The sequence below is a fragment of the Uloborus diversus genome, chromosome 2 (assembly GCF_026930045.1).
Source record: "Uloborus diversus isolate 005 chromosome 2, Udiv.v.3.1, whole genome shotgun sequence".
Lineage (NCBI taxonomy): Eukaryota > Metazoa > Arthropoda > Arachnida > Araneae > Uloboridae > Uloborus > Uloborus diversus.
In genome coordinates, this window is record NC_072732.1 from 12,294,711 (window position 1) to 12,313,916 (window position 19,206).

General features: G+C 35.2%; 2 protein-coding genes across 2 annotated transcripts in view; both read right to left on the reverse strand.

Annotated features, from left to right (window-relative positions):
• LOC129217734 (uncharacterized) overlaps positions 1–4,094 on the reverse strand; it is a 47,823-nt gene extending 43,729 nt beyond the window's left edge. The window contains exon 1 of the mRNA XM_054852070.1: positions 3,945–4,094. The gene's annotated coding sequence lies outside the window, so the exon portion shown is untranslated. The remainder of the gene's footprint in view (positions 1–3,944) is intronic.
• A 9,908-nt stretch (positions 4,095–14,002) lies between these two features.
• LOC129216865 (nose resistant to fluoxetine protein 6-like) overlaps positions 14,003–19,206 on the reverse strand; it is a 53,144-nt gene continuing 47,940 nt past the window's right edge. Inside the window, exons 14-15 of the mRNA XM_054851079.1 lie at positions 15,293–15,435; positions 14,003–14,300 (exon numbers count right to left, since the gene is read on the reverse strand). Coding sequence (XP_054707054.1) covers positions 14,013–14,300; positions 15,293–15,435 — 431 coding nt within the window. The 3' untranslated portion in view covers positions 14,003–14,012. The remainder of the gene's footprint in view (positions 14,301–15,292; positions 15,436–19,206) is intronic.

The following is a 19,206-nucleotide window of genomic DNA, read 5'->3' on the forward strand; positions in this document are numbered from 1 at the left end:
CTTTTCAATCAACTTTTTAAAGAAATACTTTTGCGTTTCATCTCTTTTTTTAATAGCTTTAAACCAAAACTATTGAGTTATTCCTTAAAAAATATTTTTGCAAATCTTTTTTATTTTCAGGAATGTTTCTGTGCTACAAAGACAATAAAAGTTCAGAATTATTGTAGGATTGCAGAAGCATTAAATTCGCATTTTATTTTCACGACTTTTTTTTTTTTTTTTTTTTGCAAGTCTTCTTTTTATTGTTTTCAAAAATATCCATAAACTGTTGGGACCATTAAAACTTCCGAATATTTCACATGGTGAAACATTATCTGTGAAAAATATATTTTCAATAATGCTCCAAACTTACGTGATAAGTGAGACTGAACCGCATTGCGTATGATAACCGCGTAACTTGAATTTCCCTAAGTGGGGGTACAATTTCGCATAGAAATACATATATATTATTTTCAGTTCAGACTGGAGACGAATGAAAATATTAACTTAGAAAAAAAAAAAGTTGTATAAAATCTGTGATCATACAATTACAAAATCGCAAATCAAAGTTGTTTTGATCTAGAACATTTCACAAAATCTAACAAAGTAGTCTACAGGTTAAAAGATTGTCGTAGCGTGCTAATACAGCCTGGATAAAAAAAATTAAAAACGTTGAGAAAACGCGAAAATTTAATTAAAGCTTTAATATTATTGGTTTCTTTTTATTTTCATAGATAAGAAACAACGTAGCAGACAGAATATTTTAAGAATGCAACTACCAAAAAGAAAAAAAGCAGTGGTATATTCAAAACTAGAGTTTCAACCTCAGTAAAAAGCTTAAGACCACCAGTATTTCTTAAAAACTAAACATAATGCTCGAATAAATATCATGGCAGTTAAGATTGTGGAAACCCTTCAACCTGCAGTTGTGTCATTAATTTCTTCGAAGTCTTGACTCTTTGTGAAGATGAAAAAAGTTAAGTAAACTGAACATGGAAGAGAGCAGATTGAAGGTTTTTATTCAACGGGGATGAGCAGCCGTACTATTGTTACAAAAACAGAGGAAGATCGAAGACTGTAGACAACTATTTTTTAATTGAAAGACAATTATGAAAAAACGAGCACCGGGAGAAGAAGACCTAAAAGGCTTTATCTTCGTGTTATGAAAGAAGACTTTGCATACTTACATCAACTAAAAAGTAATCAATTAGGAAACTTTTTCAAACGACAGGTTTAAAAGTTTATTTAAAACTGTATGTATAACATAATTAGAAGGCACATAAGTTTTATTTTTGGCAGCAAAATTTACGAAGTCTCAGCTACTGTAGTTTAACTGCTGCAGGCACAAAATAGAGCGTTTGAACTGAAGCCAGTTAGTTATGACCAGGAATAATCAATGGATACAAATAATTGTTTTCTGACGAGGAGATACGGAATTTTTATGAACAACATGGATGGAAGTACTATTGGCATGATTTACGAAAAGAAAAAGAAATATTCTCCAAGCGTCAAATAGGTGGGAGCTCTGGCATGACTTGGGGGTGCTTACCTTTCCATGGTGTGGGGCTCAGTTGCGATCCTTTCAGGTGAAATGAATTCACAAGCATAACAAAATGTCCTCGCAAGTCACCTTTTCCCAAATGCTGAGTGAAGTGTTTGGGAAAATTAGAAATATTAGTAAGACTATCCATTAACCGAGAAATGTTTTAAAAAGAGGAAATAAAAAGTAAGTTCGTCAGAGGGAAAAAAAAAACACTCGTTACTTAATTCGTCTGTAACAGCGAATGATGAGTTTATTTTAACCCTTAACTCTCTCATTTTGTTGAAAACTCTTTGTTCTTTGGTTTTTATTTCCTTCTTAAATCTTGAGGAAATGCTTTAATAATCCGTTTAATTTATGTGCAGCTTGTGGTTAGAAAACCATTTAGTATCGCTAAACTTGAACTTTAAAGAAAATATATTGAAAAACAATGTAAATATACTTTCGTGTTCAAGTAATTCATTTTCATTCGTCATAGAGTTAACTAGAAGTCGACATGCTCAAACATACAAAACTAATTAATTATACAGGCTGCAAATTGTGAAGAGACTATCTATTTTTATTTTGAATCAGCACTAAATCTGTTACTTACAGGTTGAAAATTCATTTGAGAGCATCCTTATTGCGCATATTACTGGTTATTGCCAATAAAACGTGCATGCTGCAAATGGTGAAAAGATAAATTTCATTTTAATTTTCTATCAGCACTAAATTTGTTATCTACGAATAAATAAATTGATTTAATAGCGTCTTTAATGTGTTTATTACTGGTTACATTCGAGTCCAGACTTACGTGAGGGATGTGTTCCAAGACCCCTCGCGTAAGTTGAAATTTCGCGTTATAGAAAAGGGTATGCGTGCACTTTTTTAATTCAAACCCAATCCTTTTAGAGACTTCTGAACACCCCACTCCAAACTATTCTAATTCATTCCTTAACTATACATTTTCGTTTCTTACCAAAAGCACTGTATTTTACTTGTATTTTTTTTAAAACTGTTTTATTCAATATAAAATGCTATTACGATTCACAAAATCAGTGGTCAATGGGAAAGAGAGACATTAAATAAACCAGTATGTAGTATTAATAAAATAATGCACTATAATAGTACTGTAGTACAGTAGATCCAGTAATAATATTTAACTTAAAAAAATAAGATGATGATTTATGCTGCTTGACCAAACCGTTATTCAAATATATTTCTAACTACAGTGGCTTCGCCGGTTCTTTTATATTGTTTCCATCTATAGTAACATCCCTCGTCCTGGTCTCTTTGATCCACAATACAAGAGCAGCTTCTATTTTTATAATTTATAAATTTTGCTTACTTTGTGAACTTTTCCGGATTTCCTTTTTTAGGTTTTTAATTGTACATATGGAAGATTCACTCACAACTAATTGTGGTGTTACCTTCGACGCAATTTTTAATTGTTCTAGTACATCTAGAATATTTAGCTTTTGTAATAAACTTCCTCTGTTTCTTTCAGTCTTCAGAACATTTAGATGAAACAGCCCTCTTAGGTATCCCTATATTTCATCAACTTTTGCATTAAAATGAAAAAAAAAATTAAAAATGATTTGTAGTTATTTGTATACACTAATAATTCGATGTTTAGACAAGTACACAGTGTGGGAACTTCCACTGTCAGTGTTGCTAAGAGGGATGGTTTATTCACGAAAACAATATTTTTAGTGGTCAATAACAAAGCCGAAACTTGCACACCGTGATTTCCTTTCGAAAATTTTCGTGTTGCGGACGAGGAATTCGCGTTAGATGTAAAACTCGTTGCTGGTGAAAAACTCACGTTATAGTCATTTCGCGTAAGTCGGATCACGTTATAGCACGAGTTGACTATATTGCCATAAATAGAATATTCAGGTTCATTTATTGGGATTTTGGGAATAACTTTAAAATATAATGAGCTTCAGTTTTGTTCCCGTATTGTTTTAGAAGAGTAAATGAGGCACGTAGCCAGATGCGAAGAAGCAGTAGTTGGGGAAAAAGTCATATCAAGCTCTCGGATAATTAATTGTCCATCGATGAATCTTACATTTATTACGTTAAGCTGATATAAAACATTGAGGCAGTGAAAAACAAAGGGATGTTAAGTAGACAGATTAAAGTTTTGAGCAAAACGCGTGCAAAGTTCAAACTGTGTGTCGGTTTTCATCGGGAAAAAAATTGTAAACCATGCTATGTAGCAGCATCTACTAAGGCTATTAGTACCATCTCATGCCCCGAAACAGACAAGAAATCTTTCTAAAATTTGAACTCGTTATTTCCAAATTTTTAATTTTGAAACTTACATCCCTTTGCTTCTAGGTGTTTCAATTGAAAAATATATTTTTAAAAAGCTCATTAATGCTTTGGTTACACGAGAAAGTTTAGAAATTCAGAGAAAAATGTGAACCCGTTTTTCTCTTACCTCGAGTTCTGTAAAAGGCCGTCGTCGCAGACTTGTTCGTCAGACGAATGCGTCCTGCCCTGGTGTCCCGTCTCCCCACCGTACAATGACGCAAAAGAGGAAGAGAAGAACGCGGGGAATGAATGAGTCGGACGATTATTTTGGGAACACACACACACCTCATTCACACAGCTTCACGAAAGCCAGCGACTTGAATCATTTCTCTTTTTTATCCCCAAGAGCAAAATTTTGGCGCTCGTGGCTTGACGATTCCGCAAGCACGATCATAACAAATATAAACATGAAGTTCACATAGAACTGCGCAAGCCTATTTCACGACATGGCATCATCGATGTTCTAGCAGCAACCGAATATCGCTCTCCATTATCTTACGATCCAAATAGTTCCAAATAACCATTTTAAGAGCAAACAATTTTTGGAAATTGAGAATAGCTTATGTGAAAAGCAAACAAGTTAATATATAAAAGATATCAAACTTATTCTCTCAAACTGGTAGAATATGTTCTCTCAAACTTATCCTATCAGTAACTTCGAACAATTATTTCCCTTTAAATAGGAATATTTTAAACAGAAGCGTTCTTCTTTGCCTAAACTCTATATGTAAGTGATCAATACTGGGATAAAAAAAAAAGTTATGCAAGTGAATTGATAAAAAAAACACAAACCCCACGCCCCTCTTTTCCTGACTTATTTCTTACTGATTAAAAACAGTTTTAATCAGTAAGTAAAACAAATATTGATCAAGTCTTTACGAGGGTTGTTTTTTTTTATCAACTTCCGATGTGGTATAAAAATAAAACTAGAGAGAGTAATTAAATAAATTTATTATCAAAAGTTAGGTACAGTCATAGAAAAAAAAAAACGAAACACTTTTAATTATTCGGCCATTATACATGCTAGGAAGGAAAGAAAGGTGTCATCTGACATGGTTTAAAGTCTTCTTTAAAACTGCGTAGGTAAAAGTTTGAAAAGGAACCATATACAAAGTAAAATTAGCACTAAGTCTTGATTTTCAAATAGGAACCCCTATTTTTTGCTACATAATTCTGTTTAGACTGCAAAATGCAGCCCTTGTACGAAATTTCATTACATTCCTTGCAGTAGAACAGAAGTTATTAACGAAAAACGATTTAGGGACCGTCACCACATTTAAAATGCTACTTTCAAGGTCACGGCTTATCACGTAGCGGAATGTAAACAAAGTAAAGATTGAGATGATCCAGCTCAATTCATTATTTTTTCAAGTTCCCTTTTTTTAATATTTTTTCATAATTCAATACTTTTTGCAGATAATATTGCGCCAAAGCGATTTAGGGTCGATTTTTTTTTTTTTTGAAAAACAGTAAAATATTTACTGATTTTTGTCTGTCTGGATTATCCTTAGAAAGACGAATGGGGACTGGCGGGTCCCTCGTATAGATCGTTATGTAATAAATAAAATAATGACTTATTGAAATTAATGGAATTTTTTGACTTTTCATAATATGAACCTATTGGATTGCTTATTTATTCATTCAGCCATTAGCTTCATAGAAATGTAAATATTGAACCTTATTCCTAGATAGACCTGTAAATATGTTTGATAAATGTATTGCACCTATTTTACTGGTTTATTTTGAAATGAATAGGTCTTTTGATGTAAAATGGAATTCGCGTTTTTAATTCCGCAGAACATCGAAAGAAGTTTGGTACATCGCATTCTAAATTATAAAAAATATACCGCCCAACGTGGGAAAACGCAGCATTAAATAGATTGGTGACTCGAGCGAAGCAAGGCCCGTGAAAATTTGCTTTCAAAACATAAAATGAACCAAATGTCAATCTAAAAAATAAAACAGAAACAGGAGAATATAAATACCCGTTAATGCGCGAACATTTCATACTCGAACTTTATTTGGGAACGTTTGACTATTTGAATTAACACACTGGACAAACACAGTAGTTGTTCTAGCGGCTATATTTTAATCAAAAAACGGCAATTTGTTTTAAATCCAAATTTCATGCGAAAGATCACAATGCGTGGTATTATTAAAAAATTATAACACAATCGGCGGTTTTGGTTGAACATGTAATGTCTCTTAGAAGCAATTTAGTCAAGTAATTTCCTAATGCTGTTTGTAGCAACGAGATTCGAGATGGATCCAACCCGTAACTAAAATTCGAAAGTTACTTTAGCTTAAATCAAGGTGAACCGAAATAAGAATTCTTGTCTTTTCTCGGATTTTGTAACTCTGCAATTGCAAACAAAGCTTAGCATTATTTGATTTTGTTTTGCGCACCATATACTTGCATGCGAACATTTTCCATAGTATCATGCAATAGGATGTCGCACCTATCGTATAACTACGCACAGCGTACCAACAACCGGGTTAGTCTATCCAGAAGCCTCAATTTCGTCCTTGTTGTGGACTTGAGAGTCTGGGTTCGAAACTAATCGTGCTTGAGGCAGAAGTCATGTCATTCAAGCTGAGAGTGCGAACAAACTGGTAGGTAAAGTAAATTTATCTGTTGTATTATTTACGGCTTCTAGATGGTGAGATAAATTTTCTTTATCCACCAGTTTGTGTGAACTCTCAGCCTCAATGACATGACATCTGCTTCCTTGCTCGGTTAATCCCATTTTCAGGACTGTCATGCCCATGAATAGGAATTATCAGATAGCCTTCGGATGGGATAATCGAACGTATAGTACATTGCAATTAATGCATCGGAAACATTCAGCTCCGCGACGCTGGTCCGTATAGCCCGTTCTTTGCTTAAAGTAAAAGATCGGAGAGCTCAATATTCAGAAGTTCGTTTTTGTAAAACATGCATATCATAAGATAGGCATCCAGTAGTTGATAACAATTTTTTTTATTATAACTTTCTTTTTTTTTCCATGTTTTTCCATGTAATATAAAAAAAGAAGAAAATATTTTGAAAATTTATCTTTGGCTTGCGAGAAAGATTTTAATGTGAAATGCACAGACAATGACAGAGAAAGTAAATAGAAAAATTGTATTTAAATTACAATTAAAAATAAACAAAAAAATACTTAATCTTACGCCCAAATTAATATTTTGTTAAATCTTTGACGAAGTAAAAAAAAAAAAAGTTCCCAATCAGCCACAACAACTACTTTGTGTGCAGAATTTGGGCTCAAAGCATGCGGATCACCACTGCCACTGTGGCGACTGACCTTTCCTCTCCTAAATCTTAACACATTGAAGAGAATTCAAACACTTTACAAAAAAGAAAAAAATAATAATAATAATAATAATTTATAGAAATCAGCAAACCGATCTAAGAGCAAATATTATTTATTGACCCATATGGATAGTGTTAAAGGAGAAATTTCACGCTGTCGGCTATTTTTCGAGTGCTTTTCCCCGATTTAGATATTGCAAAAATTTTAACTTTTAGCAAATTATCATTGAGATGAGCCATTCTACACTACCTATTGCAACATGACAAGCAAGACAATGAGGTTTTATTGTAGGTTTCTGTGAAAGAGTTGCGTATGTTAATTTTTTCAGAATTATTTTTTTTACAAAAAGCATTGGTCAACGCAGGAGAAAAAAAAAACAGTAGTATTTTACGTATAGCTTCTCATTTAAAATGTTCTGTAAAATATTCTTTTATTAGGCAATGAAATAGTGTTTCGCATTATTTACATATTGACGTTTAAACGATATCCACAAAAAACTGACAATTGCAATATTGTGTTGTTCTTCTGCAGAAACAGCGAAAAAATTTATACAATAAAAAATTTCATAGACGTAATTCTAATGGAGAAAAACCACGTTATGATTGGCTTGCTTATTTTGTTGAACAATTTTGTTCTTTTTTTGCGAAGAAACTTACTTTCATAATTTATGTTTTAAAAAGGTATACGGTCCCCTAAAATGAGAAAAAATGAATTTTTAAGCATAGCGCGAAAACTACTGAATATTTTGAGCTCAAATTTTGGATTCCCTCATAAAAGCTCATCTAGATTGTTTTTCTATTAAAATTTAATATGGTTTCAGATCATATTTTTTTCAAAAAATATTATCATAATTCATAAAAAAATCAAAATTTACATTTTAATTGTTGTAAATGGTGTTTTTAGTATTGGGCCGATTCATATTTCAATATAAAAAAACAATCTTTTCCGTTCCTAGTCTAGTTTTTGTGTTATGAGTAAAAACATCAAAATACTTTTAAACATTACGAGAGGGATTTTTCAAAACTCAATTCTGAAGTAACGGCTGGATCAAATTTAACAAAATTTTGTATTCAAAGTTAAAAATAGATGCTGATTACAAATATGTGATAAAAAAGGGGGGTTCTCATTGAAAATTTTGAAGTTGATGATCGTTTTAATATGAAGACGACCCCTTAACAAAAATTTATCAACATAATTATGTAGAACTCATTATTCCTGAAAAAATAACACCTTACATGTATCTCTAGTGTCAATAGTCTGCGAATACGAACGAGTGTTTCATTTTTTTTTCTATGACTGTACATTATTAGTTACTTTTCAACATAATCGCCATTTAAATTGAGGCATTTTTCATACCTGGGTACAAGCTTCTTAATACCTTCTTCATAGAAGTTTGCCGCCAGTGATTTGAGATGGGTTTTCACGGCGTTTTTTGTAGCCTAACTTGTCAGTTACGATAGTGTATAGGGCTGACCTTGAAATCTCAGGAAACTGATCGGATAGGTCCGTAATCGTAAACCTCCGATTGCTTCTTACAGTTTGGTCAACTCGATCAACGAGGTCTTCGTTTGCGACCGACTTTCGTCCTTGACCCCCTTCATCATGAATGTCACCTCGTACATCTTTGAATTTCCTACGCCAATCACGCACGGCACTGTCACTCATAAAGCTTTCACCGTATACTCGTTTCATTCTACGGTCACACTTGGCGGGAGATTCTATCATGGTAGCCATCTTTTTGAGTCGCTAGATAAACTGGTAATGGCGTCGGACGTCCGAACACGAGTGAGGTTGTAGTGGGAGAGGTGCGCAGTCGACTGTCGCGCATTGCTGGTCGATGCCGCTCGCCCTGCCGTCTAGCGGCACGATCGGAAGTTGAAAAACAAACAGCCCTCGTAATAACAACAAATTTAAAAAATAATATATGATAGTAATTTTTAAATTTGCATCGAAAGTAAAGGTTTTACGTACCAGTAATTGTCATTTTAATTATGTCATTTGAATTGTGCTAAGTCCTAGATAGCACAAAAAAGCATTTTTAATCTTCTAAATTCGTTTTTTTTAGTGTAATTTTCACAAAATATTTGCTTATAAAACCTTGTGCCCTCTTGCTTTTTCACCGACCGGAAAAGGGTTTTTTCTTTTCTTTTCTTTTTTTGTTTTTTTTGAGCAATCACGATTGCTTATTGTTCTCACTTGACTGTTTTGATGTGCTATCATTTTAGTTTCCCGCCGCCACCCTCTGCAGCATTACCGTCGACCGGGTCCTCACGATGCTGCCCCTCTAGCGAAAGCCGTCTCCAGGTTGCATCCACATGCTACACACACGTGCATACATGCACAACTACACACTCACGCACACATACACACACACACAAATACATACACCTACGCACAAACACATACACATACACACATACACAAACACATACACATCCACACACATATACACATACACACACACATGCACACACACCTACACATGCAGACACCTACACATACACACATGCACACCACCTACACATACAGACACCTACACATACACACACACAAACACATGCACTCACACACACACACATGCACACCACCTACACGTACAGACACCTACACATGCACTCACACACACACACATGCACACCACCTACACGTACAGACACCTACACATGCACACACACAAACACATGCCCACACACACATACACAAACACATACACACACACATACACACACGCATACATACAGAAACCTACACATACACATACAAACACATGCACACACACATGCACACACACCAACACATGCAGACACCTATACATGCACACATGCTCACCACCTACACATACAGACACCTACACATACACACACAAACACATGCACACGCACACACACACACACACACACACACTTGCACACACACACATACCCCGCCCCTACGCGCACAAACACTCATACACACAACTACCAATACTCATGCCTGCACACAGACACAAGCACACATGCCTACACACACACATATCCCCTACACACAAACACACATACGCCCCCACACACACACTCGTGATTGCGAAAAACATAATTTGAATTCCAGATGACAAAATTCAATTTTTTTTTTTTTTTTAATAATTACTTTTTCTGACGCATTTTTGACTTATTTTTGACTTATTCGGTCATGTTAGCTCACATTTCCTTTCCAATCATCAGACCCATGAAGTTTAGCCATTCATTTCCTCTCCATATTCAATTTTGCTCTTCAATTCATCTCATGCCAAATTTTCATATTAATTCAGTTCCGTAGATAAGAAAAAAAAAATGTATTCACGCACCTTAAACTGCCATCGGTTACAAAAAACTTATGTATAAAATGCTTTCGATAAGTGTGTTGTTCAGTTGTGTTTCTATTGTAAAGTTTTTAAAAAAATGTCTATAAGTAAACAAATAAAACGTTTGTGCTACCCTGAGAAATACGCTAACGGATTATCTTAACACTAGAAAGACGTAGGGACCTGTGTGGCCCCTACGTCTTGTTTGTTGTTTAATAACTCGGATAATGTCTAACGGAACGTAATGTAACTTCCTGACATTTCATTATATGACACTATTTGAATGCTTGTTTAATCATTTTATCATACGCCTCATAGTACTGTAAATATTGATCCTTATACCTAGAAAAACGGGAGGGACCACAGTGGCCCCTAAGCTTTTTTACAATTAAAAAAAAAAAAAATTCCTTTCTCCTAATTGTTCCATCATAAAAAAAGGCCATTCTCTCTAGTTTAACCTGTAACTTCCGCTTTATACAGCCAGTTGGATATCCAAATGCTATAAACAGTACTAACTGCTTACCAGCCTAATGGCAGCCATTGCTCTTGAAAAGAAAAACTGATCCAAGCTTTTGGCCAGTATAGAGAGCAACACTACAAATAATTGCATACTAAGTTTTTATTTAGTCATGAAAGAAGGTGCATTGGGCATGTGGACACACTCAGGAAGAATTTTTAAAATAATTCACCCCAAAAATGGGTAGGGGCCACACTGGCCCCTTCAGTCTTTCTAGGTATACAGAAAATGTCAGTCGTTCTAGTGTTAAAGGCAAAGAGATAGGGAGAGACGCTCAACACGGTGCATTTCCACCCCAAACAATGCTAGTATTTAATAGCGAGGTTTGCAAAAGATGTCACGAAAAACAAAGTTATAATAGATTTACGTTAGTTTTAAATTAAAACACACGTGATTTCAAGTATCTGAAAAGAGGCTTTTTTTCCTTTCTCTTCAATGGATGACGTTAAAATAAGGTAGAAATCCTCAAAGGCCTTGAACACGTGCCGAAATAATGTAACGGATAAAATTTTATTGATTCTGCTTAGTGACAACCAACACTCTTAAGAATTATTTGCAGAACAGCCTTAACGTAAGTTAATAGATTGTCTCCACCAATTTATCATGAACCACTCAAGAACTCAAAATTATAAAATTGCTTACTGGAAGTTTTTGGAGGATTTTCACAAAAACTTCATTTTATATCTTCCATCGGAGGGTTTGATATTATTTTTATAATCCTTCACAAGAGCTACGTCTGAACTATTTACATCATTAGCAGCTATGTCTAGCGACCTCAAACTTCTTAATTTTTTAATTTTATCATCAGCTGTACTTAAAAAATTCACTCCATTCGCTGAGTCAAAGGTTTCTGCTTCCATTGTATTGCGTAGGAAAATTCCTGTTTCATTCTTATTTAAAGGATCACAGAATTTGTACCCTAGAGAGCAAAAATAGTCAAGAACGTCACGAGATTTTTTTTTTTTTTTTGAGCAATCACGATTGCTTATTGCTTTCACTTGACTGTTTTGATGTGCTATGATTTTATTTTCCCGCCAGCACCCTCTGCAGCATCACCGTCGACCGGCTCCTCAAGATGCTGCTCCTATAGCGAAAGTCATCTCCAAGTTGCGTCAATATCCTACACTTACACGCATACATACACGCACGTACGAACAAACACATACACACACATACATACACCTACACACATACATACACGCACGTACGAACAAACACATACACACACATACATACACCTACACACATACATACATCTACACACATACACAAACACACACATACACACACGCATACATACAGACACCTACATATACACACACCACAACATACACACAACTACCCACACATTCATGCCTGCACATAGATACAAACACATATGCCTACACACACATACACATATCCCCCCCCACACACACATCTATACACACAACTACTCACAAACTTATGCCAGCACACAGACACAAACACACATGCCTACACACACATACACATACCTCCTAAACACAAACACATATACCCCCCCCACACAAACACACACGCCTACATACACACATTCGTGATTGCGAAAAACATAATTTGAATTCAAGATGTCAAAAATCAATTTTTTTTTTTTTCAATTTTTAGCTAGTGATATTATTTGTAACCAGAGCTCTTATTTTTAGGGAACTAGAATCAAATACGCTACTTAATTTTATTGCTACTACAGCATAAATAATCCATCGCGGTTTGCAGCGGGAGGAAAGAATCCAGAACGGCTTTTAACAGCTAAATACCAATTGAGGATTAATTTATAAAAAGGGAACATATCCGTTTTCAAAAACATTTCAGGAGGTGGAAAAAACGAATTTAGGGTAACAGCAAAATGGTTTTATGATTTTCTCTGAGTACAGAGTTGAGCACAAAAGCAAAGAAGATTATGTCCCAGAGTAAGAAATTTTCGAATAAAAAAAACAAGGAGATATCGTCATCTTAATTTTGGATATGTGCCTTTTGAACAAAAACCTAAATGTTCCAATTTTCATCAAACCCCAAATGTTTCACCACCACATTCCTATCGAAGTGCTTGACTTTCAAACTAATGAATTAGATTTTTGAAATCTGGTTCATTTCAGACATAGAAAATGACATAAAATGATTTTTTCTAAAAAGTGGATTTGTTCCTTTTTAATAAATTACTCCTCAATTTATGTCGAAAAAAATTGTGCAATTCTTGTACAAGGAAAATGGTTTTGGGGCTGTTTTTAAAAAAAACGTATTAAGCGGATTTTCCGAAAGAGAGTTACGTAAAATCCGGAATATTTTGATATTAACAGCATAGCAATTTTCACGGAAAACGTAAAATCGGGGTTCCACTGTATACGATTTGCTGATAGAGGTGATCTGAGAAGTCTTGTTCGGGAGACACCAGAGACTCGCGAGTGTTGTAATAACTACATTTAACTCTGTATAAACACTAAAAGCGGAATAAAAAATCAGGAATCAGGAAAGTTACATGTCAGCGGTTCAAAAATGCTTTATTCGTTTACTAGACAATAGTCTAAAAACAGACATGCTCCCTCGTATACTGTGGCTTTGATAATTTGAGCCATGACCCTAAAAATGTTCACTTCCTTTTAGTGTAATAGGGAAGGGTAATTGACATTGAGTTGAGCTAAATTACTTTTGTAGTAATTTTTCAAAGTTATTCCAACTCAAGTCCACGCCAGTAGCGCGTCCCTTTTTCACTGAACTCCCGAAAAAAAGGAAACACAGTCGAGGTCATAGCTCAACCTTTCAAAGCCACGCTACAGGCAATGTAATACGTATATTTACACAATGAAAATACAGTGAAGCACCGTTTATACGTTTTTTAAGAGACTATGAAAAAAGCGCACAATTGAAAAAACGTATAATAGGTATAGATTAATGTGTATTAGACTCTGCAGGAACCAATATTAAAAACGTATAATTGATAAAAACGTATAAAAGAGAAACGTATAAATGGTGCTTCACTGTATCTTAAAACAGCAAAGTGAGTATTCTTTTTTTTTTCCTTTCTAATGATTAGTCTTTCTTCGAGACATCTTCGAATCCCAGGTTCTGTTGCCCCAATTCGATCACTTTCACAGATTTCAGTTCTACTGTGGCTGAAGTTATCGTTTTCTTCTCGGGACAGTTCGCCATATTTTGGCACAAATGACCGCCAGCTGTTCCTTCGGCCGCCTCCACTTTGGCGACCGGAGATCTGGACAGCAGTAACCTGTCCAGGTTCGACAGTGGTGCCTCCAGTATCAAATAGAATGGAATCGTCAAGATCAATGTAAAGACAATGTTTCCAACGAACTCGTACACCTGAAATTGAAAAGAGTAGCGTCAATCACCTTCTGTAACCAAATGGCATAAACTTGTTTAATACTAGATATAAGTCATTGAACTGGGAAACATTAAACATTGGCTTTTTTGAATGAAATAAGTTGCAAAACGAATTTTCAGGGTCCATACGTATGGCAAAGTTTTGGAAAATGTCCTGTCCTCCGAGTAAAAAATGATGTACTTCACTGGAAAACTTTTCAGCGACACTCTGCATTCACAGCTGGTGTGTTATTATGGAGCATCATCGGATATTACACATGGTCACCCCTCAAATTGATCTACTGCAATATTTTAATTGTACGTTCAAGACATGATTCAGTCACATATGTTGGCTCTCATGGCAAGGCACCCAGGAGCTATTTTCCTCAGGACAGTGCTCAGCCACACACTGCAAGTAGGTCAAAGGACTTCCTCCACCGCATTATCACCTTCTCTGGTATGATAGATCCTCTTGTTTGTCACAGATATTGCATACCTGGGATAATGTAAGATGGTAAATTGGACAACCTACCAGTTAGATTGAATTAGAGGAAGATTTTCAGAAAATGTGGAATAAGATGGAGCAGGATAACGTACTAACCGAAAGATGCAGCTAGCATAATTATCTCTTTTTTGCGATAAACTGCCTACATATCAAGAGTAAGAGATATCAATACGCTAGCTGAGATATAATTCCCCAGCACCTGTATTCTTGTTCAGTTTAGAGCCATGAGAAAAAGCAAATTGATTATAACATAAAGGAATTAAAGCCTGTTAAATATGAGGTGAATCTGCATTTGGCTATTCCAGATTGATGAGCCAAAAACGAGGCAAAACATGCTGTACCGAGTTGCTTGGTACGTGCTGTCATAATTTTTATTTATTTATTTATTTATTAAACCGCAAAAACCTAGTGTGCTTTTCATTTCAATTTTTTTCTTGTTTTAACGTGCTTTCGGTCATTTTTACCTTGAGATTAAGGGATCACCTACCGCATTGTAGTGACTGTAGAAGATCCTCTCCCGTCTCGATCCCATTCGGACCCAGATTACCAAACTGTGCAGCAAATACGCCATAAACGTCAGTCGACCGAAGGGGGCAAAGATGGAACTGGAGAGGATTCGGTTCACGATACCTGGAAAAAAACAGGAACTGAAGATTATATTTCATAAGATGGAACTTCATACTGAGAATCAATTTAAGGAATACGGTGAACTGACCAGTAAATGAGCAAAATTTTATTTTTGGAATTTCATAGATGAAACGTCATATTTCGTTAATTTTGAAAGAATTCGAGCAAAAATAAAGGGAGGGGGGGGGAAGTTTGTAGACCTTTTGCAGAGTCACAAAAATATAACATGGAGACAATATACGCGGTGACCAGGAAAGGAATCCCTGATTTCGAAATTAAATGTCTCGAAAACAAAGGCCGATATTGGAATAAAATAAACGGTATGTTTATTGTGAAACCCATAAAAATCATACACAGAAACTTGGAAATTAGTAACAAAAACTGACAACAGGGGGGCGCTGCACGCTGCAATTGCAATACAAGTCCCCATAAATAGTTCTGCGAAGAGGTTGGACGATAATTTCTAGCGAAAATGTAAGTGCCTCTGAGAGGCAAAACTACTGCTGAAGCGCCTTACCCCTTCGCAGCACTCTTTTTGGGGATTTCCATTGCAATAGCAGCGTGCAGCGCCCCTATTGGCAATTTTTTAAACTAATTTCCAAGTTTCTGTACGTGATTTTTATGGGTTTCACAAGAAACATACAGTTTATTTTATTCCAATATCGGCCTTTGTTTTCGAGATATTTAATTTTGAAATCAGGGAGTACTTTGCTGGACACCCTGTAGTTAGTTTTTCAAAAAAAAAAAAAAAAAAAACACATTTTAAAATTGAATATCTCCGCAGCTCCTACGTCCTACAGCTTGCAATAAAGATAACACTTTTCAAAGGAAATTTTGTGCTCTTTAGCTAGTTACTGAATGATTTTAGGCGCATGTAAATAGTTTGGATACATGAAACGAACATTTAAAAAACGCACCTGAAATCCGAGATCGTGGCCCCTACTACCGGTCATATTTTGATATGAAACCGAACGGAAACATATCCCTCTAATCAAATTACGTATAAAACTTTTGTGTTGTTTAAGAAATAGATGGTGAATTAATTTGCTGTGTGAACTTGTACTATTACGTGTGAAGTAAGAATCCATGTTGCTAGAAATCTGGGCTTGTCTGTCTTGTCCGGATTCGGTATCGGATGTAAAGTAACTGGGAAGCCTTAATCTTGAACCTAATTCACATGTCTGCAGAGCTTAAAATACAGGATATATAAATTCAAACGTAAACTTGTGTTGTAGCCTAGACCATGGCCTACAGCGAGATATCTCCAAGTCCTTCGTCAGATGCCGAGTGAAGTGAGTTGGGTCCGGAGTCACGCCACTGTCCAAGTACGGACATCACATCACATCCAAGGGTCCCCTGTTCCTATCACAGTAGTGACTTGCCCAGATTAGGGATCCTCGGGAAGTTGAAATCTTTTTCATTTAATTCCGAAGTAACAGAATAGAGAATTTAGAAAACAGTAACAGAATACGGAATCGGAATACAAATAACCAAATATAGAATACAAATAACATAATACAGAATTTTGAACATTTTAAAATTTTAACATAAAATATAAAATACAATAAATATAACATGAAAAACAAGTTGTCAATACACTGTGAAATGAATACTAGAAAAAAGGGCCTACGTGGTACTTTGGAATAGAAATCCTTCTGAAGACAATAATTTGAAAATTATTGTCATTCATTCATTCTCCGCGTGCTGTGTAAGGTGTCCAAGTACGGACAGTGAATGAGAAAAAAATAATGATATTTGTTATTGTGCTCTTCATAAATGAATTATGACATAGAAAATAAAGTCATTTTTTAAAATGAGAAACTGAACCAAAATTTTTAAAAACTTTTGGAATGAAGGCATTATAAATGAACGAAACGTTGTAAAAAATATGTTTTTGATATCATCGAAAAAACATCACAAGTACAATAAAAAAAAGCTTTGTAAATGAATTGTTTAAATGAAGTGTGTTGCTGCATAATGGTTGGTGCGAAATAGACAAAAAGCAACCAATAAAATGCTTCCGATGACGGGTTTTCCTCAGCAACTCTGTCAAAAGAGCAACCAATTGTTTACAAACATCAATGAAAAGTGGATATAAATATTTGCTGTCGATATACATAATGCTCTTTTCTATACAATAGTAGGAAAACATGGACGCGGCCGTGTGTTGTACGTGAATGCGTTTATGTGACGGGTTATATATATTTTTTATTATGACCATTCTATTGTTATAGAGATGCCCTTTCCAATCGTATACGATCTCTGCAGTTTGTTTTGGCTTTTCGACCGGTACAGGCCGACATTATATATTTTTGATAATATTTTTTACTCTAATACCTTATTATATTGACTGTCACTACTTTAAACTAATGTTTTGCAATCGATAGATTCTGACGACAGCTGACTCTTAACCTTAAACGAACATCGTAGCTTCTTCGAACCAAATTTATAATTGCAAATATCGATACGCAGCAAAATAACCTCAAAATGGTGGCGCTTCCCCTTCCACCGTGCGCGATGCTTCACTGTTCTCATTTATCGTAATCAATTCTTTGGTCCTTTAGCTATCCAGTGGTATAATTTAATTTTGAATATAGAGGATAGATTCGGAACTTCATTCGCAGGGCCGGATTTAGGGGAGGGCAGGAGGGGCTACTACCCGGGGGCTCCACAACAAAGGGGCCCCCCCAAAATAAAATTTTTACGAAATATCCTAACTTTCACGGGTCAGCAAATTTTACGCTTTTTCTACCCTATAAATTATAATAATAATAATATAAAAACTAAATAGCAGTAACTTCAGGATGTATTTACAATTAAAGTGCTGATTAAAAATATCGGATATATACATATGTATCAAATTATTCGGATATATATCAAAGTATCGGATATTTTCGAAAATACGGTGATCTTTTTGAACCCTGATTAGGGGCCTCCACTCCTTCGTTTGCCCCGGGGCCTCCACACTTCCAAATCTGTCCCTGCTTCAACGCCAAACTGTATCCCCCGATTTTGTTATCATTAGGTTTTTTTGGTTGCCCACGTATGGTAGCAAATTTAAAGACGTATTCACATCAAAAAGTGTGAGAAAAAAAAAAGAAAAGAAAATACAATTATTTAGTGTCGATAGTTACGAAAAAGCATTATTTTTGTACCTTAAACTCTGTACTTTACAGAGTAAGATTAGCGGAAGACCAAAAATTGCGATTTTCCGTTTATTAGTGCGTTGTATGTGAACCATGATCCGATTCGAGCCCTATGAATATAATTCTAGAAAGAAATCCTTTGTAATTATTCACCAGTGTTTAAAAAGCGAAAGTCCTAACCTTTGTATGCACCAGGCAAACGCTTTCCCTCTCTCATATAAAGTAGCGATTATGTGATTTTCGTAAGCCTGGCTCTGAGGTACAGAATGGTGAAACTAGATTTATATCGAATCTCTGAAGTTTTTCGGGGTGGAAGCAATAACTTTTAGAGTAAATTTTGAGAAAAGAAATTTTCCTTAATCACACACAAAAATCAGATTACGTTTCTGCTTAATTTTATTCAAAAATCATTCGAGTTCAATGCCTAGATTGTGTCTCGGAGACCAATGGTTTTTACCCTTTTCATTGTTGAGGAACACTTGGTACCCTTCTAAATCCTAAGCGAACCACATACAGTAGAAATAATATGAGGCAGTGAAAAGCAACGGGATGTAAGCGGCAAAATTAAAGTTATAGTGATAAATACAGGGTGTTTCAGAATGAATAGCGGGGTTTTATCATGTCATAA